A 23,499-nucleotide genomic window follows, 5' to 3' on the forward strand; every position below is an offset into this window, starting at 1 on the left:
ACCAGTTTATTTACAGAGATACCTGGGAGGTTGCCATGCTAGCCCAAATGTCAGAAGCGAATTGTGAAGAAACTTCGAAATAGGAAAGAAACTTGGACATATGATTTAGTGTCTGCCAATTATAAGCTTCACCTCCTGCCCATGTTCACTGCCTCCTTCATAATTCTGATAAGGTTCACTTACCACTCCCAAAGTGCAACCTTCCACCATTTTTAAAACTTGTTCAGGGAGGACTTCCACTGTATAAAGTACCTGAACACTGACCATTCTTTCTGTTCCGGACCTTCTCTTAGACAGCTATCCCCTCTACCTTAGATCATCCCAAAGCACTACCATCATGAGTTGTGTTACCCAAATTTAACGATGGTGAGGGTACTTCCTTACATCACAATGAAATTGCTGTAACATGTATATTAATTGCATAGAAAAATAAAGCTTCTTGCAGATGACATGATTATCTACACAGAAAGCTCCAAGGAATCTATACAGCATGGCAACTTTAACTAATACCCAAGTTTGGCAAGATCATAAAATACATAAAACAATCAACTGCATTTTTATATACCAGCAATAAACAATTGGAAATTGAAATTTGAAAAATTGTACCATTTAATTTAGCACTAAAAAACACAGAGTATTAGGTATAAATCTAATCTAATAAAATATGTGCAGAATCTATGTGCTGAGAACTACAAATTATTGACAAAAGGAAATGGAAGTGTTCTAAACAAATAGGCAGACACTCCGTGTCTGTGGCTTAGAATATTCAATATTGCTAAGATGCTAAGTCTCCCTAAAGTTATCTATATATACTCAGTGCAATCCCAACAAAATTTCCAGCAATTAGTTTATTTTTAAAAATCACAAAACTTATTTTAAAAATTATACAAAAGTTAACAAATTAAAAAGGCCAAAACATTTTGAAAAAGAAGAATGGAGTTGGAAAACTCACACCATCTCATTTCAAGACTTAAATAAGGCTACATATTAGCAAAATGATAGACACATAGATTGATGGAACCAAGCAGAGGCCAAAAGAAGACCCACACGTATGATCAATAGATTTTCCACAAGGGCTAACAGAAATTTGATGTTAAAAGGATACTTAGTAAGTGGATGTTCACGGACCAAAAACCACGGTCCTTGACCTCACACTTTATAAGATGAACTCACATGGATCAGAGACCTAAATGCAAAAACGTGAAACCATAAAATTTTTAGATAAAAAAAGGAGAAAAGTCTTAGTGACCTTGGATTGGGCAGAGTTCTTAGATCTAAAACCAAAAGCACAATCCATGGAAGATGAAAACAGAACTTCATCAAAAACAAAATTTCTACTCTGTGAAAAACACTGATAATGGAATAAAAACACAAAACACACAGAGATAAAATATTTGCACATGTAACTGACAAAGGACATATGCCTGGAACACATAAACTCTCAAAAATCAAGAACAAGAAAACAGTTCCCAGAGAAAATAGATACACATACAGGACACATTCAGATATAAAAGATGCCCAACACAGTCATTAGGAAAATGCAAATTAAAACCAAAGATGTCACAATAAACCTTTTCAAATGGTAAAAGCAAAACCCTAATATGCATTGATGGTAGGAATGCAAACTGGTATACCCATTTTAGAGTTGTTAGCTTTCCATACAGTTAGACATACTACACAATTCCACTATTTAAATTTTTACTAAGACAAAGAAAACCTGTGTTGACACACATATCTCTTTGCAAATATTTATCACTGTTTTCTTCATAATCGCTAACAACTGGAAACTCAAATATCCTTGAATTCATAAATGGATAAACCAAACACGATTCATCCATACACTAGACTACCATTCAGCAGAGCCACACATCAAGATTCATGACTCTCAGAAGCATAAAGTGAAAGAAGCCAGACTTGAAAGATTACATACTGTGATTCCATTTTAGGACATTCCAAAAAAAGTAAACTATGCAGACAGGAAACAGGCAGATGGCTGCCAAAGGCAGGGAGAGGAGACAGGGAGAGGGGTTGACTACAAGAGTACAAAGGAATTTCAGGGTAGGGGATCGGTCTTGGAAGTGTTAAAACATCTTGATTGAGTTGGTAGTAATACAATAGTAAGCATTTGCCATGACACAGAATGATATACCTAAGAGTCGATTTTACTATACCAACTATTCCCTAATAATAATTTTACAAAAAATGTTAGCTTGTAGAATTTTCATAGATGTCTTTTATCTCACTGAGGAATTTTTATAATGGACACTGATTTTGTCAATCTTACTTTCCTCAATCTACTAAAATGATCATATATTTGATCAAGAGAATCCAGACATAAGAGGACACACATTGAACCAAAGAAAAGACAACTAATGTGAGGTATAGCAATCAAACTTGATGCCACTGGAGGTGGGAATGACTAGAAATGTACACAAGGAAACATTCTGGTTTAATAGAAATATTGTATACATTGATTTTGGTGATTACATAAGTGTATACATTTGTCAAAATTCATGAAGTTGTAAAATTGAGATTTATGCATGTTACTGCATGCAAATTATACCTCAATAAAATGTTAGCATATAAAAGTGCTGGTCACAACCCACTGAAGTGATTGGGGACCTACTGGCAGGTTGATAAACACTAGTTCACAGGACCTGTAGGGTTGGGAAAATAAGCCCATGGGTACAACTTAAATGTCCTCCAAGCCTTGCAGAATTCCTCTTCTAAGCACATTTCACAGAAATTTTTAAAGAAGAACTGAATAAAAATTTCACATATGACCATTCTCCCTTTCACTCATTTAACATTACTAAATACCTACCATGTGTTAGGCACTGAAAACACGGAATAGATTTGGCAGTCAACAAATCCCTATGCTCTTGCGAGCTGATACTCTCATGGAATATAAAATTCTGGCACTTCCCTCTCAGCCCTTCAGTCAACTTCAGATCAGATGCGTCCTTCCTAAGCCTCACTTCCGTCTGTTATCTGCTAAATGTCAGCGTTCTGAATGAAGTCCTTATGTCACTGCTCTCATGAGGCTTTTCTGCTGTGTGGTCACCCAACCACTGTGACATGTCAAGCCCTGGCTAAATACTGACTCTTTTATAAAATGCTTTGTCTTCTAGGACAGTTCTGATAATTAGACTATTTCAGCACCCATTTGAGGTATTAAAACATATTTTATGGAGCTTCTTTCCTGTGCAAATTGTCTGGAGAAGGCAAGTCCTTATCACCCTCATCATCAGCATGTACTCGCTGATGAATTATAAGACTTGAGCTCCAACTGAAGCCCTTCCCACATTCCTCACATTTATATGGTTTTTCTCCAGTGTGAACTCTCTGATGGGCTTGAAGGTATGAGCTCCAACTGAAGACCTTACCACACTCCTCACATTTGTACGGTTTCTCTCCGGTGTGGACCCTCTGGTGGGCTTGAAGATAGGATCTCTGTCTGAAGCGCTTACCACACACATCACACCGGTATGGCTTCTCTCCTGTGTGGACTCCACGATGAGCCAGAAAATTTGAGGCCCGACAGAATCCTTTCCCACACTCCTCACACTGATACGGTTTCTCCCCCGTATGGCACCTCTGGTGGGCTTGAAGCTGCGAACCCACACTGAAGCCCTTCCCACACTCTGCACACTGATAGGGTTTCTCTCCCGTGTGGACTCTCTGATGCACTTGAAGACTTGAGAACTGACTGAAGGCCTTACCACACTTCTCGCATTTGTAGGGTTTCTCTCCGGTGTGGATTCTACAATGAACGTTAAGATCTGAACTCCGGCTGAAGCCCTTGCCACACGTCCCACATTTGTATGGTTTTTCTCCAGTGTGGCCTCTTTGATGTGCTAGAAGATTTGAGGCCTGACTGAAGCCTTTCCCACATTCCTCACATTTATAGGGTTTCTCTCCTGTATGGACTCTGAAATGAATGTTAAAATCTGAGCTACGACTGAAGCCCTTTCCACATGCATCACACTGATAGGGTTTCTCACCAGTGTGGCCTCTCTGATGGTCCAGAAGATTTGAGGCCCGGCAGAAGCCCTTCCCACACTCCTCACATTTGTAAGGTTTCTCTCCAGTGTGGCTCACCTGATGGGCCTGAAGGTGTGAACCTACACTGAAGCCTTTCCCACACTCTTCACATTTATAGGGTTTCTCGCCTGTGTGGATTCGACAATGAATATTAAGGTGTGAGCTGTAACTGAAGCCCTTGCCACATGCCTCACATTTGTATGGCTTCTCTCCAGTGTGGATTCGCTGATGAGCCTGTAGTCGCGAACGCCAGCTGAAGCCCTTTCCACACTCTTCACATCTATAAGGTTTCTTTCCCATGTGGGCTCTCTGGTGGACTTGAAGATATGAGCTCTGACTGAAGCTCAGCCCACAGTCCTCACATTTATAAGGTTTTTCTAATGTGTGGACTATCAGAGGAGCTTGACAATGTGAGCTTTTCCCGACGTTCCTCCCACATTCCTCATATTTGTGTGAATTCTCTCCAGTGGAGACTCTCTGGTGATGGTGAAGAGATGACCTCTGTCGTAAACCCTTAAACGATGTGTCATAATTCAACGATTTCTCTCCACTATGGACCCTCTGATGGGCTCGAAGGCTTGAAAGCCGACGGAAGGTGTTTTCACATTTTTCACATTTATAGGGCTTCTCTCCTACATGGGCTGTCGGGTTAGTTTGAAGATGACAGCGCTGAATGAAACCTTTCTCATGCTCCTCTGCCTGGTAGGTTTTTCCTCCCGGATCGTCTCTGTGGGGAACCTGAAGATGTGAATTCTGATTAAAGCCTTTACCAAACCCCTCATCTTTATAGAGTACATCAGCTCGTTTTTCCAACTGAGAGCCAGTTCCTTGAATACTGACCACAGAATCTTGGCACTGGGCTAATTCCTTTGTAACCTGTTGCCAGATCTGCGAGCAGAACAGCTCTTCATGTGGCAGGAACTTTGATCCAATTTCTTGAAGAGTCTCCAGGTCATTTAGATTCTTGTCTCCTAAAAGGATAATGAGAATTTAGAGATGAGGCATATAGACACTTGGTTCAGAGATGTCAGGGCTATAAACTTAGGTCCATTGAGAATCATACTAAGTTTAACATGGAAGAAACAGGTTAGAAATTTAGTGGCTGCAGATCAAGATTCCTAGGGAGTCTCTATAAAGATGAAGCTGCACTTTACTAAAAGCCTTGTCTTTGCTTCGGCGTATGTCTGATAAATAGCTTCCACATAATTCTTCCTGTTGTACGCACATATGACCAAACGTTCAAAATGTTTAGTAAAACAGACAGATTATCAGAAAATGTCCCCAGGCAATGCTGAAAATCTTTGCTTGAAAATTATTTCACTGCAAGTCTATTCTATGTTAGAAGCCTTAAAGCACTGGGTTGGTTGTAAAGACACGTGTTTGGGAGAAGCTATCTTATCACATTAAGTGCCTAAAATTCAGAGTATAAGCAGAGAATGGCCTTTCACCTCCTACTGGGAAATATTCTTCAGGACAGTAATGGGGGAAGAGGTTTACAGTGCCATATGTCATTCCAAAACCTCACAGCAATAAAGTTCCTATCACCTCCAGGGGGGAAAAAAGTGACAAATCAGAAGTTTAATCTTTTACACCAGAGCAAGAACTTGTGAGGAGGAAATGAACAGGGTATGGTACAGATTCTCAAAGTCAATACTGGTCAGGAAGAGTTATGTTCTCCTTGGAACTCTGTTCTACCAATAGACACACACCTAGCTACCTGCTTCTTTTCAGATCACTCGTCAAATCATACCTTATCCACAAGGCCTCTTTTCCCATCCAATTTCCAGCAGTAAATTCTCCCTATCCCTCAATACTCCTGGCCATCTGCCTGGCATCTGCTTTACCCCGTTTTGTTTTTATTTTTTTGTTTTTTGTTTTTTTTTAAATATTTTTTTTTATTAATTTGACAGAGAGATCACAAGTAGGCAGAGAGGCAGGCAGAGAGAGAGGAAGAGAAGCAGGCCCCCTGCCGAGCAGAGAGCCTGATGTGGGGCTTGATCCCAGGATCCTGGGATCATGACCTGAGCTGAAGGCAGAGGCTTTAACCCACTGAGCCACCCAGGTACCCCAACCCCATTTTGTTTTTAAACAGCACATATTACATCTGACGTACTATATATGTATGTCCGTTATCTTTTTGTTTTATGTCTTCTCCCACCTGAACACAGCAGCCACAAGGACAAGCATTGTCACTGCTCCCAGAACCCTGTCAGTATCCAACAAAGACATGCTGAAAGAATATGTAAGTCCCAGTTTGCCTTCTTTATGGAGTTTGAACTAAGTTTCTTTTTTTTTTTTTTTTAAGATTTTATTTATTTATTTGGCAGACAGAGATCACAAGTAGGCAGAGAGGCAGGCAGAGAGAGAGGAGAAAACTGGCTCCCCGCTGAGCAGAGAGCCCAATGCGGGGCTCTATCCCAGGACCTTGAGATCATGACCTGAGCTGAAGGCAGAGGCCTTAACCCACTGAGCCACCCAGGCACCCTCTTATGATGTTCTGATTTGAGAAGAGACCTACATGAAGGAAGGGAGAGGCTAAGAGGATGACAGAGAGAAAGGGCACTTCTTACAGAAGGAAGAACAAGTAGAGAGAGGCTGATGAAGCAGGGCCGTGAGGGGAAGAGTGGAGCGCCAAAACTGGATGGAACAGACTGACATGGGGGCAGGTGACAGGTCACGTGTGCGGAGTGATGGGGGCAAAGCAAGGAGCAGGAAGTGGGACATCATAAGCCACTTGAAGTACTCAGCTTTTACTCTGAATGAGTTAAGAAGCTACCAGAGATTCAAGCAGAGGACAGGATCTGACAAACATACAGAAGAATCACTTCGAGTGGAGAATGATTATAAAAGAGCCAAGGAGGGGAGGAAAAGCACGAGAGACTGCTGCAGAGTTCAAAGGCCCGGCCCTGCTGTGGAGGCGACAGGAAGCGCGGCCACGCGGCTCTCACCTGCGATGCCGCGGCCCTGGGTTGCTGTCTTTCTTATCTGAAGCTTTTCTCCCCTCTCGCACTGGAGTATTACATGTGGGATGAAGGGCTGATGCCCTGTCAAAAGGCAAGGACAAACATTTAAAGTTTAAAAATTACTAAACTACTAAAAATGTGGTTCTAACCATATCATTTTTAGGACATTAAAATCAGTGATTTCCAAACTGTTAATTACAACCCATCAGAAGACGATGTTTGATGCAAAAATCCAGGATATGCGGGCCTTACCTGTAAATTACTGGAAAAAAAAGTCTGTTTTCTTCAGACTCTTTCCACCATTTCTCACAGGATTTTCAGCAACGTGCAGTTATTGCCAAGGACTCAACTATTTTCTACCCTATTTCATTAAAAATGCTGGTCCAAGGAGAGCCTGGGTGGCTCAATCAGTTAAGCATCAGACTCTTGATTTTGGCTCAGGTCACAATCTCAGGGTCCTGTGACTGAGCCCTGCATTGGGCTCCATGCTAGGCGTGGAGCGTGCATGGGATTCTCTCACTCCCTCTCCCTCTGTCCTTTTGCCCATTTGCACATGCATGCATACACTCTCACTCTCTCAAAAAAAAAAAAAAAAGCTAGTACAATACGCTACATATGTGTCATGAGAGATGACCACAGCAGTCATTGAATCAATTTACAGCTCATTTATAAAACACACTTTGATGATAGAAGACCAGAGAAATGTCATCCAGTTCAAGAGCTCCAAAGGATATACACATCCAAGGATACAATAAACACTGCAAGGGACTGAAGTCCACAGGGCACCTGTACTCACCCACAGAGAGCAGGTTCCTGAAGTTCTCCAGCATCACGTCTCTGTACAGCTTCCTCTGGGCGGGGTCCAGCAGCCCCAGCTCCTCCTCCGTGAAGACCACTGCTACATCCTTGAATGTCACCGCCTCCTACAACACCAAGCACAAGCAAATTCAATCTTGCACCCAACGGCTGCTGGGAGGAGCACTGAGAAAACTGGAAGGGATGTGTAGGAAGTAGTTTCAGATTCTAAGAGACGAAAGTCAATTTTACTACAATATAGGTAAACATTTCAGGTAATACATACTGTATCACATTAGATTTTTTTCTTTCCAAAATAAATACTAAAAAGAACTTTCAAATAAATATTAGCCTCCTGTCTTAATTATTTTCTTAGAATAAGTTCCAAGAAGGAAAAAAACTGCAAAATCCAAGAATATGCCACTTCAAAATTATTATGTACGATGGCAGGTTTCCTCCTTTTCAACTTTTTCTGTATTTTATTCTTCCCCTCAGAAAATTTAAGTAGCCCTAATTCTCCACACCATACATAACACTGAATATAACCAACGTTTTTAAGTCCTATGTAATCTGATTAGTAAAAAACAACTTATTTTTCATTTTGCGCTTATTTGCCACTTAATAAATGATCACATTTTCATATATTTACTGGCCATTTTTATTTCTTCTTCTTTACTACCTTGCCAAAGTCCTTTGCTCATATTCTAATCAGGGTTTTATTTTATGACTGTAAAATTTCTACTAGAGACTTTAAGCTTTTTTTAAAAAAACATATATAAAACATATTTTTAAAAACATACATAAAAAACTCATGTTTTGCTATTTTTCCTGGATAGCTCTGTGTACGGCATGGTTTCTCAACCTTGACAGTACTCACATTTGGGGCCAGATAACTGCTTATTGGGGGGGCTGTCCCCTGCCTTTTTGGCAGCAGCCCTGGCTTCTGTGCAGTAGAGGCCGAAGCCTCCCTCAAGTTGGCGACACCAGAAATGCTGCCACACACTGCCTGGGGGCAAAAATCACCCATGAGTAAGACCAGCTGGTGTGCAGTAGAGTCTTAACTATTTTACATGGAAACTTTGTGTTCATCATAGGAGCCCTGCATGTCCAGGAGCCGTGAATGAGCAACAGAGATCCTAAAGGAGCCACTGAAGAGTGACCATGAAGAGGCAGTCTCATTAGCTGTGGTGTCTTCTGTATACAACAGCAACTAAGCACACACAAAAAGGCCTAAGTCCTCAAGAAGAATTATTTTCCCTTGCCTCCCTCTTTATCCAGAGTCTTTTGGGATCCGTTGGACCTTTGGTTTCCTGTGTGAGCCTAAGGAGTTTTCTAAAATTCTACAATTCTGTTTCTTTGGAATTAACATGCAGGGGCGACCACGGACTGCCTCTTGAGGCTGGTCGGAAACTAAAGGCAGTAAGAAAAGCATCAGTATGTCTTCCTATACTAGTACTTTTTAAAATTAAGAACACTATTACTTTGATAAAAAATAAATCAATAGGTAAATAAAAAATATAACCAATGAAGCCACCCAGGTGCCCCTGATTTAAGTGTCTGCCTTCAGGTTAAGGCATGATCCCAGGGTCCTGGGATAGAGCCCCACATTGGGCTCCCCACTGGGCGTAGAGTCTGCTTAAGATACTTGCTCTCTCAAAAAAAAAAAAAAAAAAAAAAAGATTCTTGCTCTTTCTCTCCCTCTGCCCCTCCTGCTCATTTCCTCTCTAAAACAAATAAATAAGTTCTTTTTTTTTTTTAAAGGACTCTAGTTTTCTTATGGGAAAATACAGAAGAATATTTTCTCCATGTGACACACCAGTTATGCCTGGCTACACTAGGCCAAATCAGAGTGTTCTATGGGCAAAATCCCCAAGGTACCCCTAGCAAGTGTCCTTTCTCAATTTAGATTCCTAAAGCATTAAGAACAAAGAATAGCAAATGCCTCAACCTCAAAATTCCTTTTTGAGGAAAATGGTTATGTTAGGAACATATTAGTACAATATTCTTTCAAGTATGTCAAAATCAGAATTTATTATAATGTCACTTTCCTGGTTTTGCTTTTTTAAGCTTTTATTTAAATTCCAGTTAGTGGGGCACCTGAGTGGCTCAGTGGGTTAAGCCTCTGCCTTCAGCTCAGGTCATGATCTCAGGATCCTGGGATTGAGCCCCACATCGGGCTCTTTGCACAGCGGGGAGCCTGCTTCCCCCCTTCTCTCTCTGCCTGTCTCTCTGCCTACTTGTGATCTCTGTCAAATAAATAAATTTTTAAAAAAATATCTTAAAAAAAAATAAAATAAAGTAAATAAATAAATAAATTCCAGTCAGTTAGCATACAGTGTAATATTAATTTCAGGTGTACTATAGAGTGATTCAACATTTCCCTACAACACCCGGTGCTCATCATAACAGTGTTCTTTAACACAGTAAAAATTCTAAATGACCAGGGCGCCTGGGTGGCTTAGTTGGTTAGGCATCTGCCTTCAGCTCAGGTCATGATTCCAGGGTCCTGGGATCAAGCCCCATATCAGGCTCCCTGCTCAGTGGGGAACCTGCTTCTCCCTCTGCCTGCCCCTCTCCCTGCTTGTTCTCTTTCTCTCAAATAAATAAATAAAATCTTAAAAAAAAACATTCTAAACGACCTAAATGTCCAAAAATGGGGCAAAAGTTATGAGACACACACACACGCACAGACACACACACACAGAGTCCATCAATTCAAGGGAATATGATATAGCCATTAAAAATGTAGGGAATAGGGGCACATGGGTGGCTCAGTGGGTTAAAACCTCTGCCTTTGGCTCAGGTCATGATCCCAGGGATCATAATCTGGGATCAAGCCCCGCGTCGGGCTCTCTGCTCAGCAGGGAGCCCTCTTCCTCCCCTCTCTGCCTGTCTCTGCCTACTTGTGATCTCTGTCTGTCAAATAAATAAATAAAAAATCTTAAAAAAAAATGTGGGGAATAAAAAAAACTAGGAACTATAATATTAATTAATTAGAAAAGCATAATTTGAAAATTTTAACTATATAACTATTATAACTATATGGTTACGAATGCATCTAAGGAAAAGAACATGGGAAAATGAAAACAGTTTTTATAAGGAAAATATAGTAAAGTGGGAGGATTTTTTCCACTGCTAGTGACCTTTCTCCTCTATTTTACTTGTGAAATTATGAAATAAAATAACAAAAATTAATCTACACTAAAATAAAAAGCAGCAATCCTCTGGCACAGAAGAGATTCTGAAATGCCTGCTATTCTGTTTAACCATTTTCAAGAATGCATCTAATCGCAGAGAAATGAGACAATGGTTTAAAATTTAGAAAGGAAGCCCAACTCACCTTGAACTTGGTCATTTTGCCCTCGTCCTTCTAAGGAAGGGCTGAGTCCGGAGAAGGTACAAAAGGGGAAGGAGGAAAAAAAAAAAAGCCATCAGCGTCTGGCCAAGACTGTCCTTAACCCATTCGACTAACATATTATCACTACCCATATTTCATGCTTCACATCAAAGAGCCATGGTGCCCTTTCCTCAGGGGGCTTGATGGGCAGAGGATGGGCTGGATTCCTGAGACCACTGATCCCTTTGGCTGAGAGCCCCTGCACAATGAACAACCTGCCCAAGCACACACAAATTCTCCTTGTCACTTTTAGGGTATGAATCTGATTCTAGGGAGCGTGGATGTGGAGAATTAAATACCCAGGTTGAGAAAGTAATCACCGGGGTCAAATGTTTTAGGTTCACTTACTAGCTGTGAAATCTTCGACAAATTATTAATGTCTCCGTGCCTCAATTCTTTCATCTGTAAAAATGGAGGGATTAACAATGCTTATTTCATAGGATTGTTTTAAGAATTAAATCAGCAGGTATAGGACACACAGAACACTCTTAGGGTATCTTATTTCTTAATAGCTGTAGAAAAGCAGATAATATTCACTAACATAAAAGCTGTCCTCATAAATGGTTTCTATCAATGGAGCCTTTGGAGGCTGTCGCTCTGTCCTACAAAAATCACCTTTAACTTCCGAAATATACTATACTTTCTTGGTCAGCTTACTTAACGGGATGCCTTTGCAATAATATTTAAGATTACGTGGATGACTTGTTTTCCTGCATAAAATAAACAGAACCTAAAATTTACCCTTTTAACCATTATTAAATTTGTTATTATTATTATTATTATTCACTATTAAGTTCATTAACCACATTCCACCATCCATCTCCAGAACTTTTTTGCCATCCTCAACTACAACTCTGTACCCATAAAACAACAGCTCCCCATCAGTCCACCCCTCAGACCCTAGTAACCACTACTCTACTCTCTCTCTGTGAATTTTACTATATGGACACCCGTGGGCTTTTCTGTTTTTGTTAACAGAGGACTGTTTTTTGAAAGATATGAGACCTTGTCAAATTTACTGTTAAAAGCAGGACCTTGAAAAAGACTCTCAAAAGCTTAAGAAGAAGTAATAAAAACCTGTGACTCAGGGGTGCCTGGGTGGCTCAGTAGGTTAAATCCTCTGCCTTCGGCTCAGGTCATGATCCCAGGATCCTGGGATTGAGCTTCGTATCGGGCTCTCTGCTCAGCGGGGAGCTTGTTTCCTCCTCTCTCTCTGCCTGCCTCTCTGCCTACTTGTGATCTCTGTCTGTCAAATAAATAAAAATAAAATCTTTAAAAAAAACAAAAACCTGTGACTCTGCAAGACTTATCTACCCATAAGTGAGGTAAACATTGTCATTATGTCATTCAAACTAACAAGGTATAATAATCCTAGTAAATAATTAAAAACAACAAAAACAGCAGTGGGTGGCTTTAACTGAGCACCAAGTACGTGTCAGGGACCTTACGAAGCACCTGGCACACCATTTGGTGAAGGTACTGCCCACATACCTATGATGAAGTTACTGTCGCACAAGTCGTGTGACTTCGGTCCAACTGCCTACACCTCTGTGTCCATCCTCAGATACAACAAAGAGATCAAAACAGAATTTCAGCCAGAGGGTTACTGTGCTGGAATAAATGAGCTAATCTGTGCGATGCCTCTGGCATGGTACCGGCATTTTGGAAGTTCCCACTTGATGACGAGGACTGTGGCTTCCGTTTAACAGATGAAGAAACTGAAGCTTGATGAGGTCAAGACACACAGGCGGAAGTGGAATCCAGCTCTCACACCAGAACCGGTATTCTAGATGCTTCTCTGCTGCTTCTGAGGACAAAAATACACTGATGGGACTCCAAGAGGTCTCACAGGAAGAGAAACGAGAGCTGAGAGTAGGGTTGACAGACACGGAAACGGGGAGACGACTCTGAAGCCAAAGGATCTGCTTGAGGGAGAAGAGAACAGCGCTGTGAAGGGTGTAGGCTCTGGAATCAGACCACCAGTGTGTGAATACTGCATCCCCAACTTGCTAATACTTTGTGTCTCAAAGCGCAAGCTAAAACTGGAGAGAATAATAATGGCAACAATAACATTACCAACCTCAGGGGAAGGGAAGTAGGTCTAAGTAACTATATGTCAGACACTTGGAACAGCATCTGGTGGCTTAAACATGCAACACAAGTGACTCGTATGGCTGCTCGACATGGAACACCCAAGGAACCCCTTCCTCGGGGTAGAGACAGGCAGAGAGTGGGTTAGATTCCTGAGATCAAGCCTTTTCTAGCTGAGCACCTCTGGGTAATGAACCACCACCCAACCACACAGGTGGCCTGGATATAAGTTCTCCTTTTCACTCTCAGGATAGGACTGATTCTGAGGAGGGTGGAAACTGAACATACAATAATCAGGTTAAGAGATTATTATTGGCCAATTGTTGGTTAATTTGTTACTTATTAGTTAATTACTATTACTTACTTCTCCATCTTTAGATACAGGAACCCTAGTATGGAAAAGGGCAATGGAAAACTTTCCAATCTTGGCAGAAACAGGCTTCTGGGATCTGTACTTCACTTTGTTCTGACTCTATCTGCCCAAAAACTTTTGCTCAGTAAGAAGTGTTCTGCAGGGAGTGCTTTCCATCACCTCTGGGAAAAGGGGGATAACTGGTAAATCAATCTTGTAATTAATACTGACTCAGCTTTGTAGCTCAAGCACTTGAAACAGTGCTTGGAACAGGAACTGCTCAGGAGACACTCAGCAGTCCGTGTCAGGTTCTTAATGAATGAAGATTTCTTTGAGTTATGAAAAAAAAAATTTTTTTTAGAGAGGGAGGAAGAGAGGGGGGTGGAGAGGCAGAGGGAGGGGAAGGGAATCGTAAGCAGACTCCACACCCACCATGGAGCCTGACATGGGGCTCTGCCTCACAACCCTGAGATCACAACCTGAGCCAAAACCAAGAGTTGGACACTTAACCAACTGAGCCAGTAGGCACCCCTGAGTTGTAAAATTTTGAGGCTGATCCCAGGTGGGAGGATTTGGAGAGCAGGTGTTTTATTTCCAAGATTTTCCTCCAAGTCTTTCACAATATTTGCAAGACCAAGGTCAACTTTGGAAGGAAAAGAGCCTCTGGATTTTTTTCTAAGATTTTGTTTCTTTATTTTAGAGAAAGATGGCGAGCACAGGTAGGAGGTGGCACAGAGGGAGAAAGAGAGAGGGAATCCCAAGCAGACTCTACATCAAGCCCAAAGTGGGGCTCAATCCCAGGACCCCGAGATTATAACTTGAGCCCAAATCAAGAGCTGGACATTTAAGCAACTGAGGCACCCAGGTGACCCCCCCCCTTTTTTTTTAAGATTTTATTTATTTGTATGAGAGAGAGAGAGAGAGTCTGTGCGCATGCACGCACGCTGGCACATACACATGTGCCAGCCAGAGATCTTAGTGAAAGAGACCTAACTAACATGCCTGATAGAGAATTTAAAGTAATGGCCACAGAGATACTCAGTGGACCTGAGAAAAGAGTGGAGGGCACTGGTAGGCCATTAACACAGAGCTAAAAGAATAACAGAGATAAGGGGCTGAATAAATGAAATGAGAAACACACTTAACGGAATGAACAGCAGGCTGGAAGAGGCAGGGGAACCAATTAATGACTTGGAAGACAGAGTAATGGAAAGTAATCAAGCTGAACAAAAGACAGAATAAAGAATTCTGCAAAACAAGAATAGACTTAGGGAACTCAGTGACTCCATCAAACATAGTAACATTCAGATTATAGAGATCCCAGAAGAGAGAGAAAAGGGGGCAGAAAAGTTATTTGAAGAAATAATGCTGAAAACTTCCCTAATCTGGGAAGGAAACATAACCAGATCTAGGAAACACAGAGAACCCCCAACAAAATTAAAAAAAGCAGATCCACACCAAGACATATTGTAATTAAAATGGCAAAAAATGTAGAGAAACAAATTTTGAAAGCATCAAGACAAAAGGAGTTTCTGCGAGCACTCAGTAGGAAAGGAACTCAACAAAGACTTGCAGAATGACTGCTGCAATGAACAGCTGACAGATATGTCGTGTTGATCAGGGTCTTATTATTTATCTCCTACTCTATGCTATAGTCAGTTAAGCATCCGACTCTTGATTTCAGCTCATGATCTCAGGGTCATAAGATCAAGCCCCATGTTGGGCTTAGTACTGGGCGGAAAGCTTGCCTGGTATTTTCTCTTTCCCTTTCCCTCCACTCCTGCACAAGTGCTCTCTCAAAAAAAAAAAAAAAAAAAAAAAAGGCATGGTAAAAAGAGGTGAAGAGATAGCAGGAAGGGCTGTTGCAGAATAACTTTTTGTCATGGATGCTTCTCGCACATTTGACCATGAAACCTGAACCAAGCAAGGGAGAGCCCATCATGCAGAAATCTGGTACTGGAAGGATGTGGAATTCAGCCAGAGAGAAAACAGAAAATATTTTTTGTTAAGAAGCATGAGTCTGGGGGCGCCTGGGTGGTTCAATGGGTTAAAGAGTCTGCCTTCAGCTCAGGTCATGATCCCAGGGTTCTGGATCAAGCCCCGTGTTGGGCTCTCTGCTCTGCAGGGAGCCTGCTTCCTCCCTTCTCTCTCTCTGCCTGCCTCTCTGCCTACATGTGATCTCTCTCTCTCTGTCAAATAAATAAAATCTTTAAAAAAAAAAAAAAAAAAAGCATGAGTCTGTTCTCTCTACCAGTGCTTCTCAAATTTTAATGTTCCGTGAATCAAATGGAGACCCTGGAAGGTACAGAAACCTCTGTCTCACACCTAGAAATTCTAAATCAGAAGATCAAGGATGGAGCCTAAAAATCTACATTTTTAACAATATTCCAGAGGATGCTGATGCTGTTGGTTTCTGGGTCACTATGAGAGTAGCAACAGTCAAAACAACCCTCCAGATATCCTCGGACAGACTAAAGACTTGAGATTTTCCCCTTCAACTCTTCTTCTAACCACAACAGAGCAAAAAAGCTAAGAGAAAGTAAATACACTGCAATCTTCTCTTTCTCTCTGGTTCTAAAAATGGGATTAGAATCAAGGTTTGTTAGGATCGGAAAGAATACCAAGGGCACTCTAAGCACCTAATTTTACCCACAAGGAAACTCAAGCCATTCATAAAATACTCTCAATTTTTGCTGACATTTAATAGCAACTGACTTAGTACCTACCATGGCACCATTTCCACGAATGTTGTACATGTGCGATCTTATTTGATCTTCACAAGTCTAGAGATTGAGACAAATCATCCCCATTTTACAGGTAAAGAAGATAGAGCACAGAGAAATAGCTCTGTTCATGATCAACCAGTGACCAATAGAAAAGTCAAGATTTTCACCCAGAGCCTTAACTATTAGGACTGCGGTTCTCAACTTGGACAGCACATTAGACTCAAAAAGGAACTTAAAAAAAAAAAAAAAAAAGGGTTCAGGGCTTACTACAACTAATCAAATCAAGTCCATGGAGGGGGGCGACTGAGGTGTGCACTCCTACACCCCTCCTACTGCCCCAGGCCACATTCTCATTGTCTGGTTAGGACACTGCACCAGGCACTAAGGAACCTAGGCAATATGGCGCCCAAGCCCTTGTCTTATAAGCAGTGGTTGTCAACTCTCGTGTACATCACATCGTAAGGCCCGAGATTCCATGTGCTGCCTATACAACTTTGAGCCTCACAGGGCCCAAAGGCCTAGTCATGAGTTACTCTGTTCTCTCCAGATATGGCCCTGGCCCCTGATGCTGGGGGAAAGGCTCCCACCCAGCTACTTCCTCTATATATGAACCAGGGTCTAGATTCAATACTATCTGACATCTTTTATTCCAACCTCACCAAGAGCCTGCTAAATCACAAAGCCAGTTTGTCAAAAACCCAGAGAGCACACAAGAGCCCTCATTCTCCTGACCACTGACCCCAACCTGCCTCTTTTCACTAGTACCCAATACAGATGTCTCCACCTGGTTATTTGCTGCCTCTCTAGTCATAAAAGCAAAACCCCCTTCCTCTCTCTGCTTCCCAACCCTGCATGTAACAGGCTTCATATGGTCCTATGTAGCAGGCTATGCCTCTTGGTTCTGGGGGAACCATAGTGTTAAAAACCTTCTTTCTCAATGGAGTGAACCTCTCCATGTTGCCACACAATAGCCTGTATAACTTTAAGACCCGAAAAAATTCACTCTACCAACTGGACCAGATGCACCCCACTCAGTCCTCAACCTAACAGCCTTTACCTCCCTGCCAGCTGTCAAATTATTCAGACAAGCTAATCACATCTTCCTTCAGGAGCGAAGGGTCACTTTACATTCCTGTCACTACAAAAACCCCCTACTACAGCCCCTGCTGGTTTACTCTATTTTGGGCGCAAGCCCCACACGGCCCTACACGGCATGTAGTATCCTCCGCCCAAGGGCTGTGGGTAAGCTGCTGCCAATGACACCTGCCCAGTGTCGGGTGTTACGCCTTCAGCCATCTCATACGACTTAGAACAAGGATTCGCCTTCCTACACAGGGTGAATAGGAGGTGATCAGAACAGCCTCAAAATCACCCAGAAAGCTAATAAACACAAAAACCAAGGCTCACTGATACAGTAAAACTCCTAGATCTTTGTAGTCTCTCTATTTTTGACCCAGTTCCCTAAAGTGATTTTGATATGACCATAGTTTGAGAACCACCATGTCAGTCTATCCTGCCTCTCCAGAAGTTGTCTGAACTGCTGAAGGACATCCAGAAAATCAAGGGCAGGGTTAGACCTGGCACTCAGGCCTCCTAAGTCCAAACTCTCTGCTTCTCTCCATTGTATGATGCTCTTGGAGGCCTAAGGAGCAAGAGTAGCTCATGAATGCCCCTGAAGGCAAATCCCCGGAGTGAAAAGTGAAAAGAGAGCTTCCATGAAGACCAGTGCGATCTGACAAATACAATGCAAGTTCCATAGTATAATTTAAACGTTTCTAGTAGCCACATTAAAAAAAGTTAGAAGAAGCAACTGAGCTCAATTTTAACAATATATTTTATTTAACTCAATATATCCAAAATATATTCAGCCTACGATCAACATAAAAATTCAACCTGCAATCAACATAAAAATTACTGAGACATTACACTCCTTTTTTTCATACTAGTCTTTGAAATACATTGTGTGTCTTACACTTACAGAACATCCCAACTAGCACTAGCCATATTTCAGGTGCTCAATTATCACATGTACCTCATGGCTACCATATTGGATAGTGATAACTTGAAACTTTTTAAAGCAACTGAGACCAAATAACCATCCCCCAGGGACTTTCTGGGTTCAAGACAGCAAATTAGTGTTAGTTATAAGTTTAACCAATGGCTATTACAGAAACTATTCATTTTTGTTCAACTGAATGACGGAACTAAAATAGAGAAAATGGTAGGCAGGTGAAAAAAAGAATACCTTAAAATCCCCTTTGCCCTTTCGATAACTTGCTGCATTTTTCATGTCACATAGCCACCTATAATAGAAAAAAAAAAAAAACGTTAGTCTGTAATATGTTGAGGATTTACAATATCCTAAGCTATGTCAAGCACTTTACATAGCATTTCTCTTTTAATATTCACAAAAACTTTAGGAGGTGGGTACTGAGAGTCCTATTTGGACAGGTAAGAAAACAGAGGCACAGAGAAGCTAAATACTTTGCCCAAGGTTATCCAGTCAGAGTGCCAGAGCTAGGTCTTAAACCAAGCTGCTCAAGTTTGATCCTGTTTTGCCCGCTACTGACTGCCCCCTCTCCTGCCCCACTGCTTGTTTTCTCGCTCTTTCTGTCAAATAAATTAAATTTTTAAAAAGATTTTATTTATGTATTTGACAGAGAGAGACACAACAAGGAACGGAACACAAGCATGGGGAGTGGGAGAGGAAGAAGCAGGCTTCCCGCTGAGCAAGGAGCCCAATGCAGGGGTTCGATCCCAGGATCCTGGGAACGTGACCTGAGAAGACAGACGATTAACAACTGAGCCACTCAGGTGCCCCAATAAAATCTTAAAAAAAAAAAAAAAGAAAGAAAGAAAGAAAGAAACATTAGCATCAACTTGTTTCTAAGAAAATTTGTTTTAGACCATGACATATTGGGCATAATGGTACATCAGCTTCTGAATACTCTTGAAAAAGTGGGTGGTATTCCGCAGCCCACCACAAGTGAGATCAAAGATAAGGAATGTGAATATAGATTATCTTCCTATTTTCTTTCCTAATCCCAGGCTGGGACTCCCCCTTCGATGGCTACTCACTGAATAACTCTTCTCTGCTAACTTCTAGGTTGCTGCTAGGCACTCTGGAAAGAATATGACAAGGTCCTGGAAAACAGCAGTCCCTGAAGCCAACAAGAGAGAAAAGAAATCAAAGTTATATGCCAGTGGCAAAAGCAACCTCAAAGGAGCAAAGACAACCCCTCATCTTCCCTAACTGCAATTCTTTCTAACCTTCTCCTATGAGTAATATTCTCATTGCCAAGACTGAAAACCTTAGAGTTGCTGTCGATATCTGTGATGGACTGAATATGACCCCCTAAAACTCTTATGTTGAAGTTCTAAACCCCAGTTCCTCAGAATGTGATGATATTCTGGGTTCAAAAGTCAGAAAATTAGCAGAATATATTATATTTGGAGATAGGCCATTTAAAGAGGTGATTAGCTTAAAATGAGTTTTTTAGGGCAGTCCCTAAACCAATCTGGTTTATGTCCTAGTAAGAGGAAATCTAGACACACAAAGGGACAAAAGAAGCAGGCACGTAGAGGAAAGGCCATGTGAGAGGACACAGCATGAAGGCAGCCAAAGGGAGAGGCCTTGGAAGAAACCAAACCTGCCAACACCCTGATCTTTGACCTCTAGCTCCAGATGTAACAAAATAAATTTCTGTTGTTTAAGTTCGTTACACCAATCCTGATGTATTAATAAAATCTCCCTTCCACTGGTTTTCATAAACAATTTGTGATAGCTTTTCAGTCCCACCAACTCAACATCTGGGTTTGCTTTAAAATACTCAAGGAGAAAGGCACCTGGGTGACTCAGTCAGTGAAGTGTAGCCAGTGTCTTCTGGAGATTTTCTCTCCCTCTGCCCCTCCCCCTGTGCACGCGCTCTCTCTCTCTCTAAAATAAATTAATAGAATCTTTTAAAATACTCAAGGAGAGCTATGAAATGTATAAGCCTGATGATTCACAGACCTGTACCCCAGGGGGCAAATAATACATTATATGTTAATTTAAAAATGATTAAAAAAATAAAATAATCAAGGAGAAAAAAAATATGTGTGTGGAGAGCAGAGAAGCAAAAAAAACCACAAAAAACTAGCAAGGATTGACTCAGGGTGATTGTTACATAGGAGTTCATTATATCATACTTTGGGTATGCTTGGAAACTTCCACAGTAGAGTTAAGGAACTAACTATAAATACTGGGGTAATAATATCATAAAATAAATAAACACACATTTAAAAACTGCTAAACAGAATGCACTAAAATGTTTTTAAAAACTGTCTATATTCTAGATTAGGAGTTATTCTTATTGCTTTTCTGTATACATTTTTATATTTTGTAACTTCTCTATGATGAGTGTGCATATCTTCCATAATGAGAACATGAACTATAAATATTGTCTGAAATAAAAGGAAATGAGAATGCTTCTAAAATTTTATAAAAAGACCAGACTCATGAATCCTGCTTTCAAAATACTTTACATTAAAATTCCAACCTACCTCTGTAACTTGATCCCAAATGACTTGACTCCTCTGCAGCCAGTTTCCTATGGTTAAATATTTATATAGCTTATTTTTCTGTTTTGTTTCCTAATTCCAATTTGAGGACTTCAAACTTTGGGGCCAAGGATATCCACACATAAGGCACACACACCCTGGATTCAAATCCACTTCCTAGCGGTGTGACACAGGATAAGTAACTTAGGCTCCTCTGCCTCCATTCTCTCGTCTGTACAATAGAGGCAGTAGCAGTATTCACTTGAGAGGGCTTTGTGAAGATTGCGTTAATTTTTATAAAACCCTCGGGACGATGCTTAGCACTCCAGGTGTAACCATGAAGACCATCACTCACGTCCTGTGCATGTTCTCCATATTTTCTCAATTATTTAACAGTTGCTCATGAATGAAATACCTTCTATCACCGTAGAAGAGGAAGACGAAATCGCAGTACGGTCGCAGCGGGGCTCTGCTGCCAAGGGGTCCTCTTTCAGAAGTCAGGAGGCGGAAAAGAAAGGAGCCTGAGATGCTGCAGTCTGGTCTGTGGCCCTGCAAAAGCCGCAGAAGGTATTTGTGGGGGCCGCTCTCTTTCTAAAACACGAGTCAGAAGTAGTCCGGGCAGAGCCTCCTGTCCCGCATGGATGAGAAGAGCCAGTGCCACCTGGAAGAGTTTGCAGAGAGGTAACTTTTCTGACTACTACTGTAGTGTTTATATTCACAACTGACACCCTGCCACACGTCCGAACTGCTCCAAACAGTTCACTTACACTCTATGCCATGGATTTACAAGACAAATGTGTAAGGTAGGTAATATCCCCGCTTCCAGGAAAGGAAACTGAGGCACGGAAAGGTCAAGTTCTAGGAAGTGACAGAGCCGTGTGGAAGGGAAGGGAAAGCGAGCTGGGCGGCGGGGAGACGGGTCCGCCTCCAAGCCTGAGACCCGCGAAGCGCCCCAGACGTAGAGGCTCCGGCGAGGGGAAGGCAGGCAGCCGCCCCCGCCCCTCAACCTCGATCTCTGCCACGGGCCGAGGCTTTTCCTCCTTGTGACCTAGGGCCCGGAGCCGCTGATCTCATGCCAGGTCAAAAACTTAGAAAAGGTCGCGGAGTCCCGGGGATCACTCACCTCCCAGAGAGAAACGAAGGCCGCGATGTTAACCTCCCGCAGCGGAAATACCTACGACTCTGCGGAGCTCCTGGACTACATTCCCCAGCATTCCCGAGAGGCACTGGGGCCGCTGTTCCGCCCCCGCGTGAGGCGGACAAGCCGGTTCCCACACCTACGGCCGGAATCCAATCCGGAGTCCACGAAAGGAGAGGGCTTCGCATTCTTGACCTCTGGTAGCCGAATGCTTCCGAACACACAGAGCACTGTATTACGCTCTCCCATTTCTCCAGCGGAGCAAATAGTTTTGCGCTTTCCCGGAGCGGAAGTGCTCCAATCCCAGAAAGCGTCTGGACTACAAATCCCAGAATCCTCTGTAGGACTGAGCTTCCCGCCTACCTTAAATTTCTCTTTTGAATGATCAGGTGGAGTCTAAATAAACCCTCCGGTGTTGTGGAACTGGGCTTGCCTTTCTTTCTCACTGCTCCCTTTCACACCTGATGTAGTTGGAAATGGGAAAAACAAAAGGAAAATTATTAGAAAGGCTGCTATGTGCTGGGTAAAAGTAGAGATCATAAAAGGGGCGAGCTGAGCTGCGCTGAACAAGCCTTCTTTATTACCCGAGCCTGGATTCACCTGTGACCAAGAATCCATTTAAAAGGAGATGCAGCCAGAGACTCCTGGGTGGCTCAGTCGGTTGAGCACCTGATTCTTGCTTAGGACTCAGGTTATGGTCTCAGGGTCTTGGGATCAGGCCTTGAGCTCAGTGTGGCGCCTGCTTGAGATTCTCTTCCTCTCCCTCTCCCCCTACACCCACTCACGCACTCTAATAATATTTTTAAAATATATTTTTTAAAAAGAGATGCAACTATCCAGCAGGATATAAAACAGAAAGAGAAAAGTTCTCTGCTTTTCCTTTACTTCAGGAATTTTTTTTGTTGTTGCACTGGCAGGAAATTGATTTTGGATTGGATTTCCCTGATAATTAGCGATATTGTGCATCTTTTTATGTACCTGTTGGCCATTTGGATATCTTTTTCAGAAAAATGTCTGTTTGTTCCTCTGCCCATTTTTAAAAATTGAATTCATTGGGGTTTTGTTGCTGTTGCTGTTACTGAGGTGTAGGCATTCTTTATATGAGTCCTGACTCTTTATCTGATACATGGTTTCCAAATATTTTCTCCCATTCCATAAATGGTGTATTCATTAAAAAAACATATATTTTTTGCTGTGCAGAGGTTTTTAAAAAATTATTTTCCACATTTTTATTTAAATTCCAGGTAACTCACTCTATTAGTTTCAAGTATAGAATTTAGTGATTCATCACTTACATACAACATCTGGTGCTCATCACAATTGCCCTCCTTAATAACCACCACCTATTTAACCCATCCCTCCCGCCCCCCCACCCCCACGCCCCCTCTCCCCGCAACCCAGTAACCATCAGTTTGCTCTATATAGTTAAGAGTTTGTTTCTTGGGGCGCTTGGG

General features: G+C 41.8%; 1 protein-coding gene across 50 annotated transcripts; it reads right to left on the reverse strand.

The window, feature by feature from the left end:
- Positions 1-833: 833 nt before the first annotated feature.
- Positions 834-22,345, reverse strand: LOC309853080 (uncharacterized protein). Of its 50 annotated transcripts, none has more exons than XM_082710752.1 (15): positions 22,031-22,345; positions 21,323-21,456; positions 20,911-20,957; positions 20,215-20,305; positions 19,447-19,529; positions 18,614-18,671; positions 12,691-13,121; positions 12,277-12,445; positions 11,548-11,601; positions 11,143-11,183; positions 8,680-8,808; positions 7,804-7,930; positions 6,993-7,088; positions 4,885-5,015; positions 834-4,782 (listed from the first exon to the last, which is right to left on the reverse strand). In XM_082710752.1, the coding sequence occupies exons 10-15, from the start codon at positions 11,155-11,157 to the stop codon at positions 3,187-3,189; spliced, it is 2,094 nt and encodes a 697-aa protein (XP_082566878.1). In that variant the 5' UTR covers positions 11,158-11,183; positions 11,548-11,601; positions 12,277-12,445; positions 12,691-13,121; positions 18,614-18,671; positions 19,447-19,529; positions 20,215-20,305; positions 20,911-20,957; positions 21,323-21,456; positions 22,031-22,345; the 3' UTR covers positions 834-3,186. The 50 variants fall into 50 exon arrangements, with proteins under 50 accessions (XP_082566878.1, XP_082566880.1, XP_082566874.1 ...); XM_082710754.1 differs by having other exon boundaries at positions 12,691-13,124; XM_082710748.1 differs by having other exon boundaries at positions 21,323-21,568.
- Between the last annotated feature and the right edge of the window lie 1,154 nt (positions 22,346-23,499).

The sequence above is a fragment of the Mustela nivalis genome, assembly GCF_964662115.1.
Source record: "Mustela nivalis genome assembly, chromosome: 18".
Taxonomy (NCBI): domain Eukaryota; kingdom Metazoa; phylum Chordata; class Mammalia; order Carnivora; family Mustelidae; genus Mustela; species Mustela nivalis.

Coding starts and splice junctions, on each gene's coding strand:
- LOC309853080 (XM_082710746.1), bottom strand. Junction 7,931..8,679: donor GCAGTTATCTGGCCCCAAAT/GTGAGTACTGTC, acceptor TTGGTGTTGTAG/GAGGCGGTGACATTCAAGGA. Junction 5,016..6,992: donor CCAGGGCCGCGGCATCGCAG/GTGAGAGCCGCG, acceptor TTATCCTTTTAG/GAGACAAGAATCTAAATGAC.